This window comes from Chionomys nivalis, chromosome 24 (genome assembly GCF_950005125.1).
Source record: "Chionomys nivalis chromosome 24, mChiNiv1.1, whole genome shotgun sequence".
In the NCBI taxonomy this organism is placed as follows: domain Eukaryota; kingdom Metazoa; phylum Chordata; class Mammalia; order Rodentia; family Cricetidae; genus Chionomys; species Chionomys nivalis.
In genome coordinates, this window is record NC_080109.1 from 31,546,736 (window position 1) to 31,562,870 (window position 16,135).

Consider the following 16,135-nt stretch of genomic DNA (forward strand, 5'->3'; position numbering starts at 1 on the left):
TTGGAGTCCCCATTAAATATTAAAAATCTTTTTAAAATCAGTTCTCCATAAAAATAGCATAGCATCAAATAGTGGTTAAGTACACTGAGAGAGAAATAAATAGAAACACTCCATGAAATAAGAGATATAAAACAAACTAACCAAGCATCCAATGAGCAGTCCTACTTAAATGCAATTTTAGCCTAAAATTTTATTTGGATATTCCCCTTTTGCTGCTCAGATACTCCCAGATGTTCATATGAGTAACAAGCCTATCACTTGCCTATAAAGTTGAATCCAACTATGTACTTGAATCCAGGAACTCTGACTGGATCTTGATTTGGTTTTGTTTTTCTATTTCAAAGTGTTCCTTTCTATCCATCTTTAAAGCCAAGTCTTGTTTAAGTGACCTCCTAAACCCAAAATGTGGGGCTTAAATGAGAAAAACCCTTTTAGATTCATGTTTGAATATTTAGTTCCCAGTTGGTGGAACTGTTTGGGAAGGATTGGGAAGTGTACCCTTGGAAGAAGTATGTCACTGAGGGGCTTAGGATTTCAAAAACCATTTCCTGTGTGCTATATGCCTCTTGCTTGAGGTTTGAGATGTGAGCTCTCATTTGTTCCTGCCACCATGCCTTTGCTCTATCATTATGGACTCTATAACTATAAACCAAACTAAATGCTTTCTTAGCTACATTTCCTAGGTTACGGTGTTTTATCATAGCAATAGAAAAGTAATGAATACACAAAATTGTCTAAAACTACCAAAGTTGTAGTAATGTGGTAATTTCTTTTACATCTTAGAAAAAGGGAGAAAAGAAAAAAAATATTTCTTTCAAATTTAAGAAAATTAAACCCTCGGGGAGACAGAAGCAAGCACATCTCTGTGAGTTTGAGGCCAGCCTGATCTACAGAGTGAGTTCCTGGACAGCCAAAACTGTTACACAAAGAAACCCTGCCTCGAAAAACCAAAAGAGAGAGAATTAAACCCACTATCAGATCAAACATGGGCAAGATTGTTTGTTTGTTTGTTTTCTCTGTTTGTTTGTCTTATACATTTAAACTCAAGAGGCATTGGTTGGTACATTCTGCCAGGAAGATCAGAATTGAAGGTCATTTTTAGCTCCATTAACAATTTCACAATAGAAGCCTGGCCAATCTGACCCTGTCCAAACAAAAAAGGTATAAAGAGCTGTTGACTTTAACTCAAAGCCAAGATACCCCTACTAGGAAAATAACTCATTTACTTTTTTTTTTTTTGAGAATTTATGAACACTGCATCTATATCACTCCTGTCTCTCTCCCTCTTGCTCAGACTCCTATTGTATCACTCCACCCCAGTTCATTCACAAATCCATGATCTTTAATTGCTATTGTATTACACACACAGCTCTGCAACCTATTAAGTCCCATTTAGCATTGATTGTATGTACATGTGTTCAGGGATACCTACTTGAGATAGGACAGCCTCCAAGCTGGTCTCTAGAGAAAACTGATTCTCCCTCTCTCAGCAACTATTGACCACCTATACCTCTTCATTTGGGGGTTGCATCTTGTGGAAATAAGCACCTGATTTTTGACAAAGAAGCCAAAATTATACAATGGAAAAAAGGAAGCATCTTCAACAAATGGTGCTGGTTAACTGGATGTTGGCATGTAAAAGAATACAAATAGGTCCATATATATCACCTTGCACAAAATTCAAGTCCAGTTGGATCAAAGACCTCGACATATAAACCAAGATACACTGAACCTGATAGAAAAGAAAATGGGAAATGGCCTGAAATGCATTGGCACAGGAGACAACTCCTGAACAGAATACCAGTAGCACAGGCACTAAAATCAACAATTACTTAATGCGATCTCATGAAACTGAAAACCGCCTGTAAGGCAAATAAATGGCAGCCTACAGAATGGGAAAACATCTTCACCAACCCCACATCTGACAGAGGTCCAATTTCTAAAATATATTAAGAACACAAGAAAATAGACCTCAAAAAAACAGATATTCCAATTAAAATATGGGGTACAGATACAAAAAGAATTCTCAACAGAGGAATCCCAAATGGCTTGAAATTCTTAAAGAAATGTTCAGCATACTTGGCCATCAGGAAAATGCGAATCAAAACAACTGAGCTTTCATCTTGAACCTGTCAGAATGGCTAAACTCAAAAACAGAAGAGACAGCTCATGCTGGAGAGGATGTGGAGTAAGGGGAACACTTCCATTGCTGGTAGGAGTGCAAACTTGTACAGCCACTTTGGAAATCAGTATGGCAGTTTCTCAGAAAGTTGGGAATCAATGTACCTCAAGACCCAGCCACACCACTGGTTGGCATATACCCAAAGGATGCTCCTTCATACCACATGGTCACTTACTCACTTATATTCATAGTGGCTTTATTCATACATGCCAGAACCTGAAACCAACCTAGATGTCCTTCAGTCGGAGAGTGGTTAAAGAAAATGTGGTACATTTGCACAATAAAGTATTACTCAGCTGTTAAAAACAGTGACATGAAATTTGCAGGCAACTAGAAAAGTTCATAGCAGTGAGTAAAATAACCCAGACCCAGAAAAACAAACCATGGTATGTACTCACTTATAAGTGGATATTAGCTGTAAAGGATAACGATGCTACAAACCCAGACCCAGAGGAGCTAAGTAACAAGGACAGTTCAAGGGCAAACACTTGGATCTCCCTGGGAAGGAAAACTAGAATAGATTTTGTAGGTGGACTAGAGGTGGGTGGGGATAGGAACAGGAGTTAAAATAGAAGGAACACTTAGGGGTAAAAGGTGATTTGGGACCATTTTGTGCATACTGTTGGTTTCTGTACTTGTCCTTTTGCAGCTTTCCTACCAAAAAATTAACCTTCCCTCCAAACCCAACTGAAATCCCACTTTATCTGTATAAAGCATTCCTAAAATACTCTTTCCTTTTCCTGCACCCCCTGATAGCATACCTAGTCTTTTTATGTCACTGAACTGTAAGCTAACTCTTACCTGTTACCGTCAATGAGATTGAAATGAGCTGTTCCTTATCATTGTGTTCAAGTAATGAATGAACAGCTAATACAGTGTACAGAATAAGCTTCTCTTATTCTGACTCCTCCCTCCCTCTTCCTGCTGCCCAGACTTAAACTTTACTATTTTTCAGACTTTAGGAATATTTTATGCATAAGGATAATATTTTTAAAGGTTTCATCTCTAATCTGTTTTTGAGATTAGTGATGCTCAATTCTGTGTTTATGTCTGAGTCTGTTGTGTGTGTGTCTGTCCATCTGTCTGTCTCTATGTCTATGTGTAGTTGATTACATAGCATTTGAGTCTAAGGAATTCATTTTAATTTCTAAAACATAATTTTTTGGCTGTACATCTGTAATGTTTGGCTACTATAACTTTTTTTAAGTTGTTTTTTTTTTTTTTTTGATTAACGGGATGAGCAGCAGCTGCAGGTACTGGCAGATTACAAATACATAATTACTAAAAGTAGCTGAAGCATATTATAGTATACTTCAATAGAAAAAACATCTGGCAATGCTGTGTTAATTTGTCATGAGAGGATTTCAAAGAAAGCGCTTACTGCAGCTGGCAAATCCATCATTTCCCTGAGATGAATAGTACACCTTTTGTTTTTAATTTTCTCATGCATTGTTGAATAGAACTCTTGGTGATTTAATCTTCAGTCTCCAGGAAGGGCTTTCATGCACTGGGGGACTTTTCCTTTATATTGTAGTAACCACAGTCTACACAGCACCATCTTGTCTTAAACTGTGCCTCAATAGTAGTGATTGGAACAATTAGAGTAACTGACTTGTAAATGCTTAAAAGTGTAAACCTCTTGTTTCCTCCTGTATGTGTGTTGTGTGTCCACATGTGTGCAAATGCATATGTGTAAAGGCCTGAGTTTGATATCCAGAGTCTTCCTTGTTCACTTTCTGCCTTCATTGGAACAGGGTCTCTGAATTGCACTCATTAGGCATTAGGGAACTGTAATATTTTTTATTATTTACAGCATTTGTGGTATTTTTCAGAAGGACTTTTTACACTGGAAAGAAACTGCCTGGCTCCTTTTCAGTACTTCCTCAACCACATCACTCAGTTACAGCACACAGCAACTTAAAATTGAAGTTCACTTAATATTAGAAATACTCTGTGCGGAGCATCATGGCACATGTCTTTAATCCTAGCACTCAGGAGGCAGAAACTGGCGGATGTCTGTGAGTTCAAGGCCAGCTTGGTCTACAGAGTGAGTTCCAGGGCAGCCAGAGCTATATAGTGAGAACCTATTTGGGGCTGGGCAGGGAGAAAAAAAATACTCCCTATGGGTATGGGTTGGGATATCAATTTCTAAGATAGAAACAAATAGAAGAGGGCTAATTATTATAAAAATATTTAATGCTGACCTTTTAATTATATTATTATTGTTTTATGTATATGTGTGTTTTGCCTATATGTAAACCTGTGCACCAAGTGTGTGCATGTTGCCCTCAGAGGCAGAAGAGGGCAATGGATCCTATAGAACTAGATTTATGGATGGTTGTGAGATACCTTGTGCCTGCTGGGAATTGAACTATCTCTCCATCCCCAAATGCTGGCATTTCTTGAAATCTATCTATATTGCCTTCCAACTCTCCACCAAACATTTCTGTTGGTACACCAGACTTGGTGTATCACCCCTAGGCAGTGTTTTTATCTCATCCTATATACTCAGTGTTACACTCTATCCTGTGTTTTTAATCTCATCCTATATGTTCCGTTTCCATAAACGTTAATATCCATCCTGTTACTCAGGTGGAATTCTAAGTGTCATCATTGCACCCTTAAGTCCACCTTCCTGTATCTGGAACCTGACTGTTTCTCTCCAAACACTGTACCTGAGACTATCAACGTTATACACGTGGATTACTACTAAAACAACTGGATTCGACTGCAATCTTTTCCCTTGTTGTTTTTTTCAACTGTAATCAGCAAAATTTTCAGAAACTGGAATTTAATCATGTCAGTTCTCTTCTTAAAGAACATCAACACCTTCTCAGTGTTTGAAAATAAATCCCAATTGTCCCAACACATAAAATCCTTTGTGGTCTGTATTTCCAGTTTCTTCCTCTTACCTCTATCCCTGGTCCTAATAACCACACTATACCCCATTGAAACTCCTACAGTTTCCTATGTATTGCCTTTTCTTTCTTCCTGGCCTATACACATGGATTTGATTGTCTATGACACACTTCCTTCCCTGCCATTGTCCATCCAGCTTCTATTTAACGTTCATAAAACAGCTTACAAGCCTGCTTCCTCTGGTGAAACAACTCTAATCCCCTGATTTCCCATCCGCATATGTTATGTGTACTGCCTACAGCTTGATCCTGGTTGATTTCTAGTGCTACCATTTATTTATAAGAATTACCTTGATCTGGTCTTTTGTCTCACTAGCACTTCACAGAGTGAGGAGCATAACATAAGTCCCATCTCAGTATCTGTTAAATGAACTTCGTAATTTCCCCAAGGTTATTCTAAGACAGACACTCAAAATTAAGTACCACCAAAAAATTTTGCTCCTTACTTTATGAGTTTGATTTTATTCAAGTAACTTTTAAAAATAAGCTTCTTAGGAATATTTTTTGTTTAAAGGGTGAGGCTTTAGAACATGGTTTTACTAGTTGTAGTGTCCCAAACATACTTCACTATTAGGAGCCTTCTTTGACAATGTAATCATTGGATTCTCATTAATTCTGATATGACATCAAGTAACTAACAACTTTGAGAAATCAGTCTGAAAATCTGACATTTAAAGTGGAGCCTGAAAGAACAGATTAAATGAGCTATACCAACAAAGGCAGCAGATACTGCGGATGTGGGGGAACAAGCAGAAGGGCCTGTGGGAGAGAAGGATGAGAACAGGATGCAATAAGCTCCAGAGCAAAGGTGACAGAGTGTACATCAGCTGCTGTTAAACGTATTTACTTACTTTCAGTAAAATACTGAAGAATATTTCAAGTTAAAATCCAAAGTGCAGCAGGAGGAAGTCAGTGGAGGATTTGAACATCCTTAGGTTGATTTTAAGACTTCCTTTATTTTTACTTATGAGTTTTTTATGCATGCATGTGGAGGGCCACAAGAAGGTGTCAGATCCTCTGAAACTGGAGGTAAAGATGGTTGTGCATTCAGTGTAGGTGGTGGGAACTTAGGGTTGGCCCTCTGCAGTTGAGGCTTAGGTAGGAAGATGACAGGTCTGCCTGGTCAACTTAATGAGCCCCAACTCAAATTCAAAAATACAGTAAGGGCAATGGATATCATCTAGTTATTAAGTGAACTTGTATAGGCACACCTGAGTTCGATACTCAGTACCACAAAATAAAAATTTAAAAAAATTGCTGAAATAATTCAGTTTGTCAGTTTGCCTATACTTTTAGCATACATAAATTCCAAGAAAAAACCTGGACAAAACCATCTTTAGAATTCCTAGGGTATCTGTGAACCCTTTTCATCCATCTTACATCTAATGTCAGAGTCTTTGTGACCATAGCAGAACCTCATCATTCGTACACTGCACCTTGCGTTAGAGAGCTGATATGAAACCTGAGACTGTGCAAAGGTGGACTGCAAACAGTCAGGAGAGTGAACTGTGGAAATCAGCTTTTGTAATTTATTGAAAAAATGCTGACTTGGTGACTTTAGAGTTTAGCATTATGCTCAGCATGTTTCCTTCATAGATAAAACATTCTGACTTTTATTAATGTTATGTAATGTACATGAATTAATATTTTGTAACATGTTTCTACATTATATTTTGTAAACCTGACTAGAATTCTGTTATTTAAATATTAATTATGTATATGATCTAAAATGTTTGAGACACTCATAGGCTAGGCAGTTCCTAGTGAGTAATACTATAAATTATGATTCCTCATTCTTCTGGGTATTCTTTTGATGAATGCTGTGACAGAAATTATAGAGAAATTGGGTACACATTCCACTGAATTTTTTTCTTTTTATTTATTCTTTTCTCATACAGTACATCCCAATCGCAGGCTCCCCTCCCTCTACTCCTCCCTCTCCCCCTTATCTACTGCTCTTCCATTTCCCTTCAGAAAAGAGCAGGTCTCCCAGGGATATAACTAGATGGAGTTAGACTTGGCAAAACCCCTCATATCAAGGTTGGACGAAGCAACCAAGTAGGAAAAGGGTCTCAAGAACAGGCAAAGGAGCCAGAGATATCCCCACTCCCACTGTTAAGCGTTGCAGGGAATGAGTTTGTTGGTTTGCCCCAGCCGCTCAGAACCAAAATAATCACATAGAAATGGTATTTATTAAATCACTGCTTGGCCCATTAACTCTTAAACTTCTTTTTTTTTTTTTTTTTTTTTTTGGTTTTTTGAGACAGGGTTTCTCTGTGGTTTTGGAGCCTGTCCTGGAACTAGCTCTTATAGACCAGGCTGGTCTCGAACTCACAGAGATCCGCCTGCCTCTGCCTCCCGAGTGCTGGGATTAAAGGTGTGCGCCGCCACCACCCGGCTCTCTTAAACTTCTTATTGGCTAACTCTTACATATTAATTTAACCCATCTCCATTAATCTGTGTATCACCACAAATTCATGCCCTACCAGCAAAGTTTCAGTATGTCTATCTCTGGCAGCAGATCCATGGGCGTCTTTCTGATTCCACCTCCTTTCTCCCAGCATTCAGCCTAGCTTTCCCTGCCTACTTAAGTTCTGCCCTATCAACAGGCCAAGGCAGTTTCTTTATTCATTAACCAATAAAAGCAACTCATAGACAGAAGGACCTTCCACACCAGTTAAGGATCCTACAAAAACCCTAAACTAAACAAGCAGAGCATATATACTGAGGACCTAGTGCAGACCCATGCAGTGTCCATGGTTGCCCTCAGTCTCTGTAAGGCCCTCTGGCTTCTAACTCCTTCCCCCACCCCTCTTCCTGGGGGCTCCCTGAGCTCCTCCTAATGTTTGGCTGTAAGTCTCTGAGTCAGTTCCATCAGCTGCCAGAGAAGCCTCTCCGATGGTGATTAGGCTATGCACTGATCTATGAGTATAGCAGATTATCATTAGGAATCATTTCACTGATCTTTTCCCCCTTTGTTTTTTAACCAGTCATGTTTGGTTCCACCCCAGATCTTGGGGCCATCCACCTTCTAGTTCCTGCCCATCCAGAAAAATGCCAGACATGGGCTCCTTCTTGTAGCATGGGCCTCAAGTTAAACCAGTCATTGGTTGGTCACTCCAATGAGCTCTGAGCTCCTTTTGCCCCAGCTTATCTTGTAGGCAGGACAGACTTTTTATTTGATGTAAATACCCTTTAAGTACCGTAATGTCATACAGAAACGGAAATGTATCTCTGTGTGCCTCTGCAGACTATACTTAAATCACCCCTGAAAGGTAAGAAGTTTTCTTTTTTTCTGGAGTTTCCAGAGAAGAGATTAGATAGCTTTATTCGGAAAGTATTTTATTTGTACTCAGTTTTTAAACTTTATTTTCAGTTTTTCCACATATAAAATTAGACCTCACCAGGTTGTCTTGACAACTAAAAATAAGTTCATTTCTGAATGTACCTGAACTGCCTGGCAGGTGGGGAGCACCATGTGTTTGTTCGAATTATACCCACTATCATCATTATCTCTTGCTGAATGCTAGGTTATAAGCATATGAAAATGGCCATCAGTGTTGCTTGCAATCCAGTGGAGCATGACAGATGTGCAGAGATAAATACTTATAAAGACAAATAATTTAGTATAAAAATTAATACTTTTACTTAATTACTTGTATTTTTCTGATCATCAGTTTTTTGGAAAATTATTACTGTCCATCCTGCAAATAGTTTCCTTAAGTAAACGAATAGTTTAGTTGTCAGATCACACAATAGGTAGTTTTCTGGTTTTGTGTAAAAGGAATATTGACTATAAATGTTACTGTTTCATATTAACCTTGGTTGTACTCCTTATTTTACATCCATACTAATATGCATAATTTTGTCTTCAATTCTATTTGGCCTGGAAGACTGGCTCCTGTAGCCGTTTTGATTTTCTCCTGTTGGAAGCAGTGATTTTAGGGTGCATGAGATTCTCTAGGTACAGTTTTCTCTACCTGTTGTCACCACCAAATTAAAGGTTAAATATTTGAGTTTGCTGTGATGAAATCAGTGATAACAGTTCAGACACTTCATTGTGAAGCTGAACTAATACATCACTAGAGGGGTGTGGTGTGAGCACTGGTCTTCCGAAGTACAGGTTTGGGGATGGCAGTACTGTGACTACCACTGTTTGTCCCATATCAGCCTGCGATAAGTGGTCAATAACTATTATTGAAACTGGTTATTGATGACATGAATCTATCCTGCTTATATATTTATTACACATAGCTTACTAATTTTAACAGCTATTCCCTCAAATATAGTATACCCTAGGGATTTATTGAGTTCTCAAGTTGTTTACATGGTTCATTTGAAAATATAAAAGCTGGAGCTATTTGGGAAGGAGTATTATTTTGTTGTTTAATTTTAGAAATATAAAGTTAAAGGATAAAAGCCAGTATTTAATTAACTATTTTAATACTACAAAATTGATTTGGAATTTGTTCTGACTCACTTCTTGTGTAAGCATGAAGGTCCTTGTGCTCACAGATAAGCACTAGGAGAACACGGAATGTTTACACACAGGGTTAGTCCTTCAAGAAAAGAAACGTAATACCTGTTGAGAGCATATGTGCATTCTGTTCTGGTGACCTCTGCGTTATCTGTATGCAGTGCCCGTAGAGACAAAAAGAGGACATTGTAACCCCTGGAAGTGGAGTTACAGGAAAGTGTGAGTCTCCTTATGTGGATGCTGGGAACTGAACCCAGGTCTTAGGCAAAAACAGCAAGTACTCTTACTGCTGAACTATCTTTCCAGGATATATGTTTTTGTTTTTCGTTTTTTTCAAGACATGGTATCACAGCATATTCCCAGCTAGCCTGGAATTCACTATATAGACTAGACTGGCCTCAACTCACAAAGATTCACTTGCCTCTGCCTCATGAGTGCTGGAATTAAAAATATGTGCTACTAAATTTATCTGTGATATAATTTTTAATTGTAACGAAATATACATCATTTACATTTACCTTCTGAGCCATTTTTACTGGGTTCAATAGGGTTAAGTATATTCACAGTGTAACTACCCCAGAATATGTTTATTTATGCATTAGTTACTTTTCTATTGCTGTGACAAAACACATTAACCAAGGCAATATATAAAAGAAAGCATTTAATTTGGGCTGTGAGTTCAGAAAGTTAGAGTTCATAATGATAGGGTAAAAAGTGTGGCACAGAAATAGCTGAGAGCTTACGTCTTGATCTGCAAGTAGAAAGTTATGAGGGGCCAGGCGGTGGTGGCGCACGCCTTTAATCCCAGCACTTGGGAGGCAGAGGCAGGCGGATCTCTGTGAGTTCGAGACCAGCCTGGTCTACAAGAGCTAGTTCCAGGACAGGCTCCAAAACCACAGAGAAACCCTGTCTCGAAAAACCAAAAAGAAAAAGAAAAGAAAGAAAGTAAGTTATGAGGGAGCACACTGGGAATAGTGTGAGTTTTTAAACCTCAAAGCCCACTGCCAATGACACACCTCCTTCAACAAGGGCGTGCTTCCTAATCCTTTCCAAATGGATCCACCAACTGGTAACCAGTTATTCAAACGTGAGTCTGTGGCGGCCCTTCTCATTTAAACCACCACATTTTATTTTAAAAAAATGAGTACGTTACTATTTAAAAAAAAAAAAAAAAAAACTTGTTCAAAATATAAATGTCTCACTAGTAAAGATTTAGTTTACATTGTTTTATTCTTGTTTTCAACTTAAATTTTAAGTGTGTATTTTATATTTGCATATACTTCCAAACTTTCCCTTTTATGTTTGTTTGGTCAGTTCTCAATTCTCCTTGCCCCTTCTCGCTTAATAGGAGTGAGCTGAGTCGACAGAAACTTCATACCCAAGAGCTACTTTCTCAGCTGGAAATGGCAAATGAAAAGGTAGCTGAGGTAAGAAAATGACTCCCCTCCCCCTAGGGAAGTCCTTTCTACTGCAGCTTGATACACACACTGTAGCATTCAAAATGCACCAAACCCAAATATTCTCTACTCGGGAATAACTACAAATAAATAACCACAAACAATTACCCCTAAAACTCCACACTTACTATACTGTGAATAAAAACGAATCACTAGTGATTCATCTTTTGTATACAGTAAAAGTAGAATTCTTATTTGTTGTTAATACTATAATTTGTGCAGTATATTAGAGACTATATACTTTAGAATCCTTTTTTCTCATGAGAATCTCTAAGATTGTTTTATGTACCTCTTCATTTTTTTTACTCTATCACAAAAGACACATCAAAAATACTTATGTCTAATAGAATATACAAAAAATGTTAAGATAGATATACCTTAGAATCATATACAAAGAAAGAGTTCTTCATTTCTTTTCTTATAGTTTTATAAAAGCAGATAAATTCTAGGTTTAGGACTTCCTAAAGTTTAATTCTTCGTTTATGTTCTAACTTCAGATACATGTGGTAGAATTTCATTGGTCTATGGCCTATCTTCCATTGTCATCTACAAGAGACATAGTAAGATCACCACTCTTGAACATCATGGCATTGTTGATATGAGACACTTAGAAAATAGTTAAAGATTTGATATTGAAATGTTCCTTGGTATAGCTTCCATCTGGAAAAATTTATTGTAAGTAAAAAACACAGTTTCAGTACAGTACAGTTAATAATATTTGACCAAAAAAAAAAAAAAAAAACCAAAAAGATCACATTTACTCAGTCTGTACTTTGTTTTAACCATTATGGTAACCATATAGAAAGATATATAGAGTCTGGTTTATAGATATCAAAATGATTATTGTAGATAATGGGACCTCTCCCTTAGTTTTCTCTAGTGTGTAGAGTACCTCTTAAAATTTAAAACTTAAATTTAATACTTAAACAACTTGGTTGTTTAGTACAGCTGATATAGATGTCTTCATAGATTTAATTTTGCTTTGGACATTATTAATTCTAACAAGCTCATTTTAACCCTATGCTCTTTATTTCATTGTTATATGTTACTCAACGTGGCATTCACTCTAACCCCTTCTTGCTAGGACATAAAAAGCTATCTAGTTCTTCATAGATAAAGGGGTTTTAACCATTCCTGTTTGGCCTTGTATTTTCTGGATTGAGTTAAATGCCAGAAAATATATGTAATCATTTTGTTTGTACAAAAATGTCTTCTTCAAATGCATTGTGCCAAGCAGGTAAGTATGGAAAAATAACACATTTTCAGTTGACAAGTTGTTTTTAACTTGTTGAGATGACAGTATGTAATGATGGCTTGGTATTCATGTTATAGTTCTTGTTATATCATGATAATAACATAAAACTGTGTCCTCAGTTTCCAGAGGCAAGACAGTGCTTGTAGTGTTAGTTTTTTGGGAGACTCTTACCAACCTTTTTCCCAGCTCTTGGAGCTCCGAGCATTCCTTGAGCATTCCTTGGGTGGTGCTTTTTCTATCTTTACAGTGTCTTCCATGTATGTACCTGTCTTTGTATCCAAATCTGCCATTTTCATGAAGACATCAGCCATGCAGTATGACCCACTATAGCCCCCTTACCTTAATCATCTACAAAGGTTATTTGCGAGTCAGCTCATATTCACAACTGCAAGGGATTAGAACTGTAGCATCTTTGGGGGAATAGAACTCAATACAAAACAATGTTAACCCTAGTAGTAGGATACAGATGCCTTGGGAGCACACAAGAGTCACACCAACTCTCTGCTGAGGCTGTGGTTATAAGGCCCAGTGTTTGACTTCTGTGGTTCTGAAGCAATGATCAAGCACAACAAGGTTAACATACCAAAAACTCAAAAAGTCTTGTTTTCTTTTGTGATTCAGTTTGCTTTTAGATTTGTCAAATTGAGTCTTGAATGATATAGGGGGAGGAATAACTTGGGGCAATGCTTTTCCACCTTCCTAATGCTTCAGTTCCTCATCTTGTGGTGACCCCCAACCATAAAATTATTTCATCACTACTACATAACTGTAATTTTGCTACTATTATGAATCATACATATAAATATCATGTAAAAATGGTATGCAGGGTATCTGATAAGCGACCCTGGAAACAGTTGTCCAACCCTCCAAGCACAGGCTGAGAACCGCGGACTCAGGCTGAAGTAGAATCACTGTGTGATATGGAGAATGTAAATGTGGAGATGGCAGCGTCTTGATTTTACAGGTTCATAAAACATGGCCAGATCACATTTGGATTTGAATTTATTTTTTATTTCCCCTTAAAAGAATGAAAAGTTAATTCTGGAGCATCAAGAAAAAGCCAACAGACTTCAGAGACGTCTAAGTCAGGCCGAAGAAAGAGCTGCGTCAGCATCCCAGCAGGTAGGGAACGTCCTCATTACCCAGAGCAGATAAACAGCCTGGATTTCTTTTTCTTCTAAAAAAAATAAGCAGAGGTCCTCAGATGTTCCCAAAGAACTGTTTGTTTGATCTTTACTCGATTAATATATACAAACTTAGTCTCCTTAGTATTTGCAGTTGAAAAAGTTTATATATAAAATAGACATCAGTATCCTCTGTCTGTACCTATATCTAGAACTACCATCTCTAGTAAAGTAGCTGGTAGCCATACAGAACTTTAACTGGAATTAAATGAAATAAAAATTGAGGTCATACTAGCCAAATTTTAAGTGTTTGGTAACTGGCTAGTGGGAAGTTGGAAAGAGCAGATATAAAACATCACTGTCTATACAAAAGTTTCTGCTAATGACAATTACTGGGCATAACATTCTGTGTCTATATTTGAAAGTATTTTTCTAATGTTTCAAATTGTACTTTATTTTTATTTTAGGTTTTAAGTAGAAACGAAATATTTCAGGTACAAGATACCTTTGTTTAATGTACATTTGTATATAACCAAATAAATCAAAAATAAAATATAAAAACTTAGCCATTGGGAAGTAATTTAGAAAATATATCAGTGGAATTCTAGAGTAAGTAAAGAGTAATTTCTCATAATGTACACATATAATATAAACAAAATGAGTCATTTCTTCTAAATTAGGAGCAATAACTCCTCCTTGTAGGAATGAATAGAGACCAGTTCAGTGAGCATTCAGGCAATTGAAATGGATGGATGGATGGATGGATGGATGGATGGATGGATGGATGGATGGATGGATGGATGGATGGATGGATAAAACGATGACAACAAAGTAAATGAAGTCAAACATACTATTAACTAACATTAGGTATAAATGTACTGTTACCATCGTAGTATATTCTTAGCTACTGATGGCGTGGCATGTTGCCATGTAGTAGCTGTATTTTGTTGTTGTTCTTGTTGTGGTTTGTTTTAGTTTTGAGACAGGGTCTCTCTCTCTGTAGCCCTGGGTGCCCTGGAATTCAATATGTTGACCAGACTGACCTCGAACTCACAGAGCTCCACCTAGCCTGCCTCTCAGTCCCAAATGTTGGGATTAAAAGTATATGCCACAACACCCGACTCTCCCTCTGATTGTAAAAGTTTAAAATCATACAAATACTCAGCAGTAAATGACCAAATAAAACTGTATTCGGATAGGGAAAAGTTTGAAGATAGTAAGAAAAATAAAGTAAATCTATTATGCAGTTATTTCTGAGGCTGATAATTTAAGCAGTAAAGGAAAATAGATTCAGACTTTTTTTAACTGCCAAAAAGGTGTACGTGTGCTCATTTAGAAAATATAAAAAGAAATATACTTCAAAACTGCAAGTAGCTGGAGACAGTAGCTTTTGCTGGTAGTTTTGGGACTCATAAGACTGATGCTGGAAGACCACAAGGTTCAAGGCAAGTCTGGACTGCATAGTGAGACCCTGTTTAAATAAATAAGCAAACAAACTGAAGGTGGAGGTTGTATATGAAGAGAGAACTAGAATGAAGTAAAGTTTGGAGAAGGAAACCGGCTTTATACTATGTACTGTTTTGTATTGTTAGTTTAAAACCTGCTTTATACTATGTATTGTTAGTTTTTTTTATCATATATACACATAACTAACCCCAGTTACTACTCAAAGGTCACTTTCCCCCTAGACTTGTCTTAAAATCTGTAATGATCTGATTACCAGCTCTGCTTTGTATTTGCCTAGGCCAAATTTGTGTGAGACACTTTGCTGATTAACTTTTATATGAATGTTTTCTCACCGTCTGTGAAATATAGGAATTCAGAGTGTCACTCTGAGCTATGGACTGCCATATTTGGCATGCATTTCTCTAATGTGTTTCAGACCCTTCAAGAGTAAAATAGAATGATCACATAAAAAGAGCTCTTCCAAGGTCTTCCACTTGGACTACCTAGTAACTGTTGGCTGTGATATGGCACACTGTACTTTGTTTTCTTCTTATACTCCCCACAGAGACTCTTTACTGATTGTTTATTTTGTTTGCAGCTCAGTGTGATTACAGTGCAGAGAAGAAAAGCAGCCTCCATGATGAATCTGGAAAATATTTAAACATATTCATAGCTCACTGACAGAACTGTAGAGTGGGAAAAGCTGTTGTACCAAAGCGTATTGACATGGAGAAGCCTGCGGAGAATGGTGAAAGCTTGTGTCACTTTGCATAAGCATTTTCCATTCTGTTTTGAAGGTTACTGGAAAACAGAACAGTGACAGCTTCCTGTAAGTAAAAAATATATAATCCTATATTTGAGATTCAGTGGAGAATAAAGCCAGCTGAGAAGAACACACTGCCTTTATCAATGTGTCTATTTTTAATTCCCTTTTTTTCCTTTGGGAGAATATAATATTTTCAAAAGAGGTTTAATAAAAGCCCTGGAATTTGATATTTCAGGTTCTAAGATTTGGAGATTTAATATCTCATTGTTATTCCTAAGTCATTTTGATAGTTCTTAAGATTCCTTATTTTACTATGAACTTATAAATGTAATAAATTATGTATTTTGTAAAATGATGTTGTCATGTATTTGAATACATAATTGTAATGACTCATTTTTAACTACATAGCTTTATGTATGTATAGACCGTGGCAATATTTAAGCATTTAGGAGGGGGGTTTATTCTTTCCTTTTTCTTCAAAGTTTACTAATCAGATGGAGATCTTAAATT

General features: G+C 37.1%; 1 protein-coding gene across 2 annotated transcripts in view; it reads left to right on the forward strand.

Moving 5' to 3' along the window:
• The window catches only part of Sclt1 (sodium channel and clathrin linker 1), a 99,939-nt gene extending 84,106 nt beyond the window's left edge, over positions 1-15,833 (forward strand). The window contains exons 19-21 of one of the 2 annotated variants that reach the window (XM_057756971.1): positions 10,926-11,004; positions 13,316-13,411; positions 15,458-15,833. In XM_057756971.1, coding sequence (XP_057612954.1) covers positions 10,926-11,004; positions 13,316-13,411; positions 15,458-15,520 — 238 coding nt within the window. In that variant the 3' untranslated portion in view covers positions 15,521-15,833. Of the gene's footprint in view, positions 1-10,925; positions 11,005-13,315; positions 13,412-15,457 lie in introns of those variants that run through there. The other variant, XR_009056279.1, reaches the window with a different exon arrangement.
• Positions 15,834-16,135: the final 302 nt, after the last annotated feature.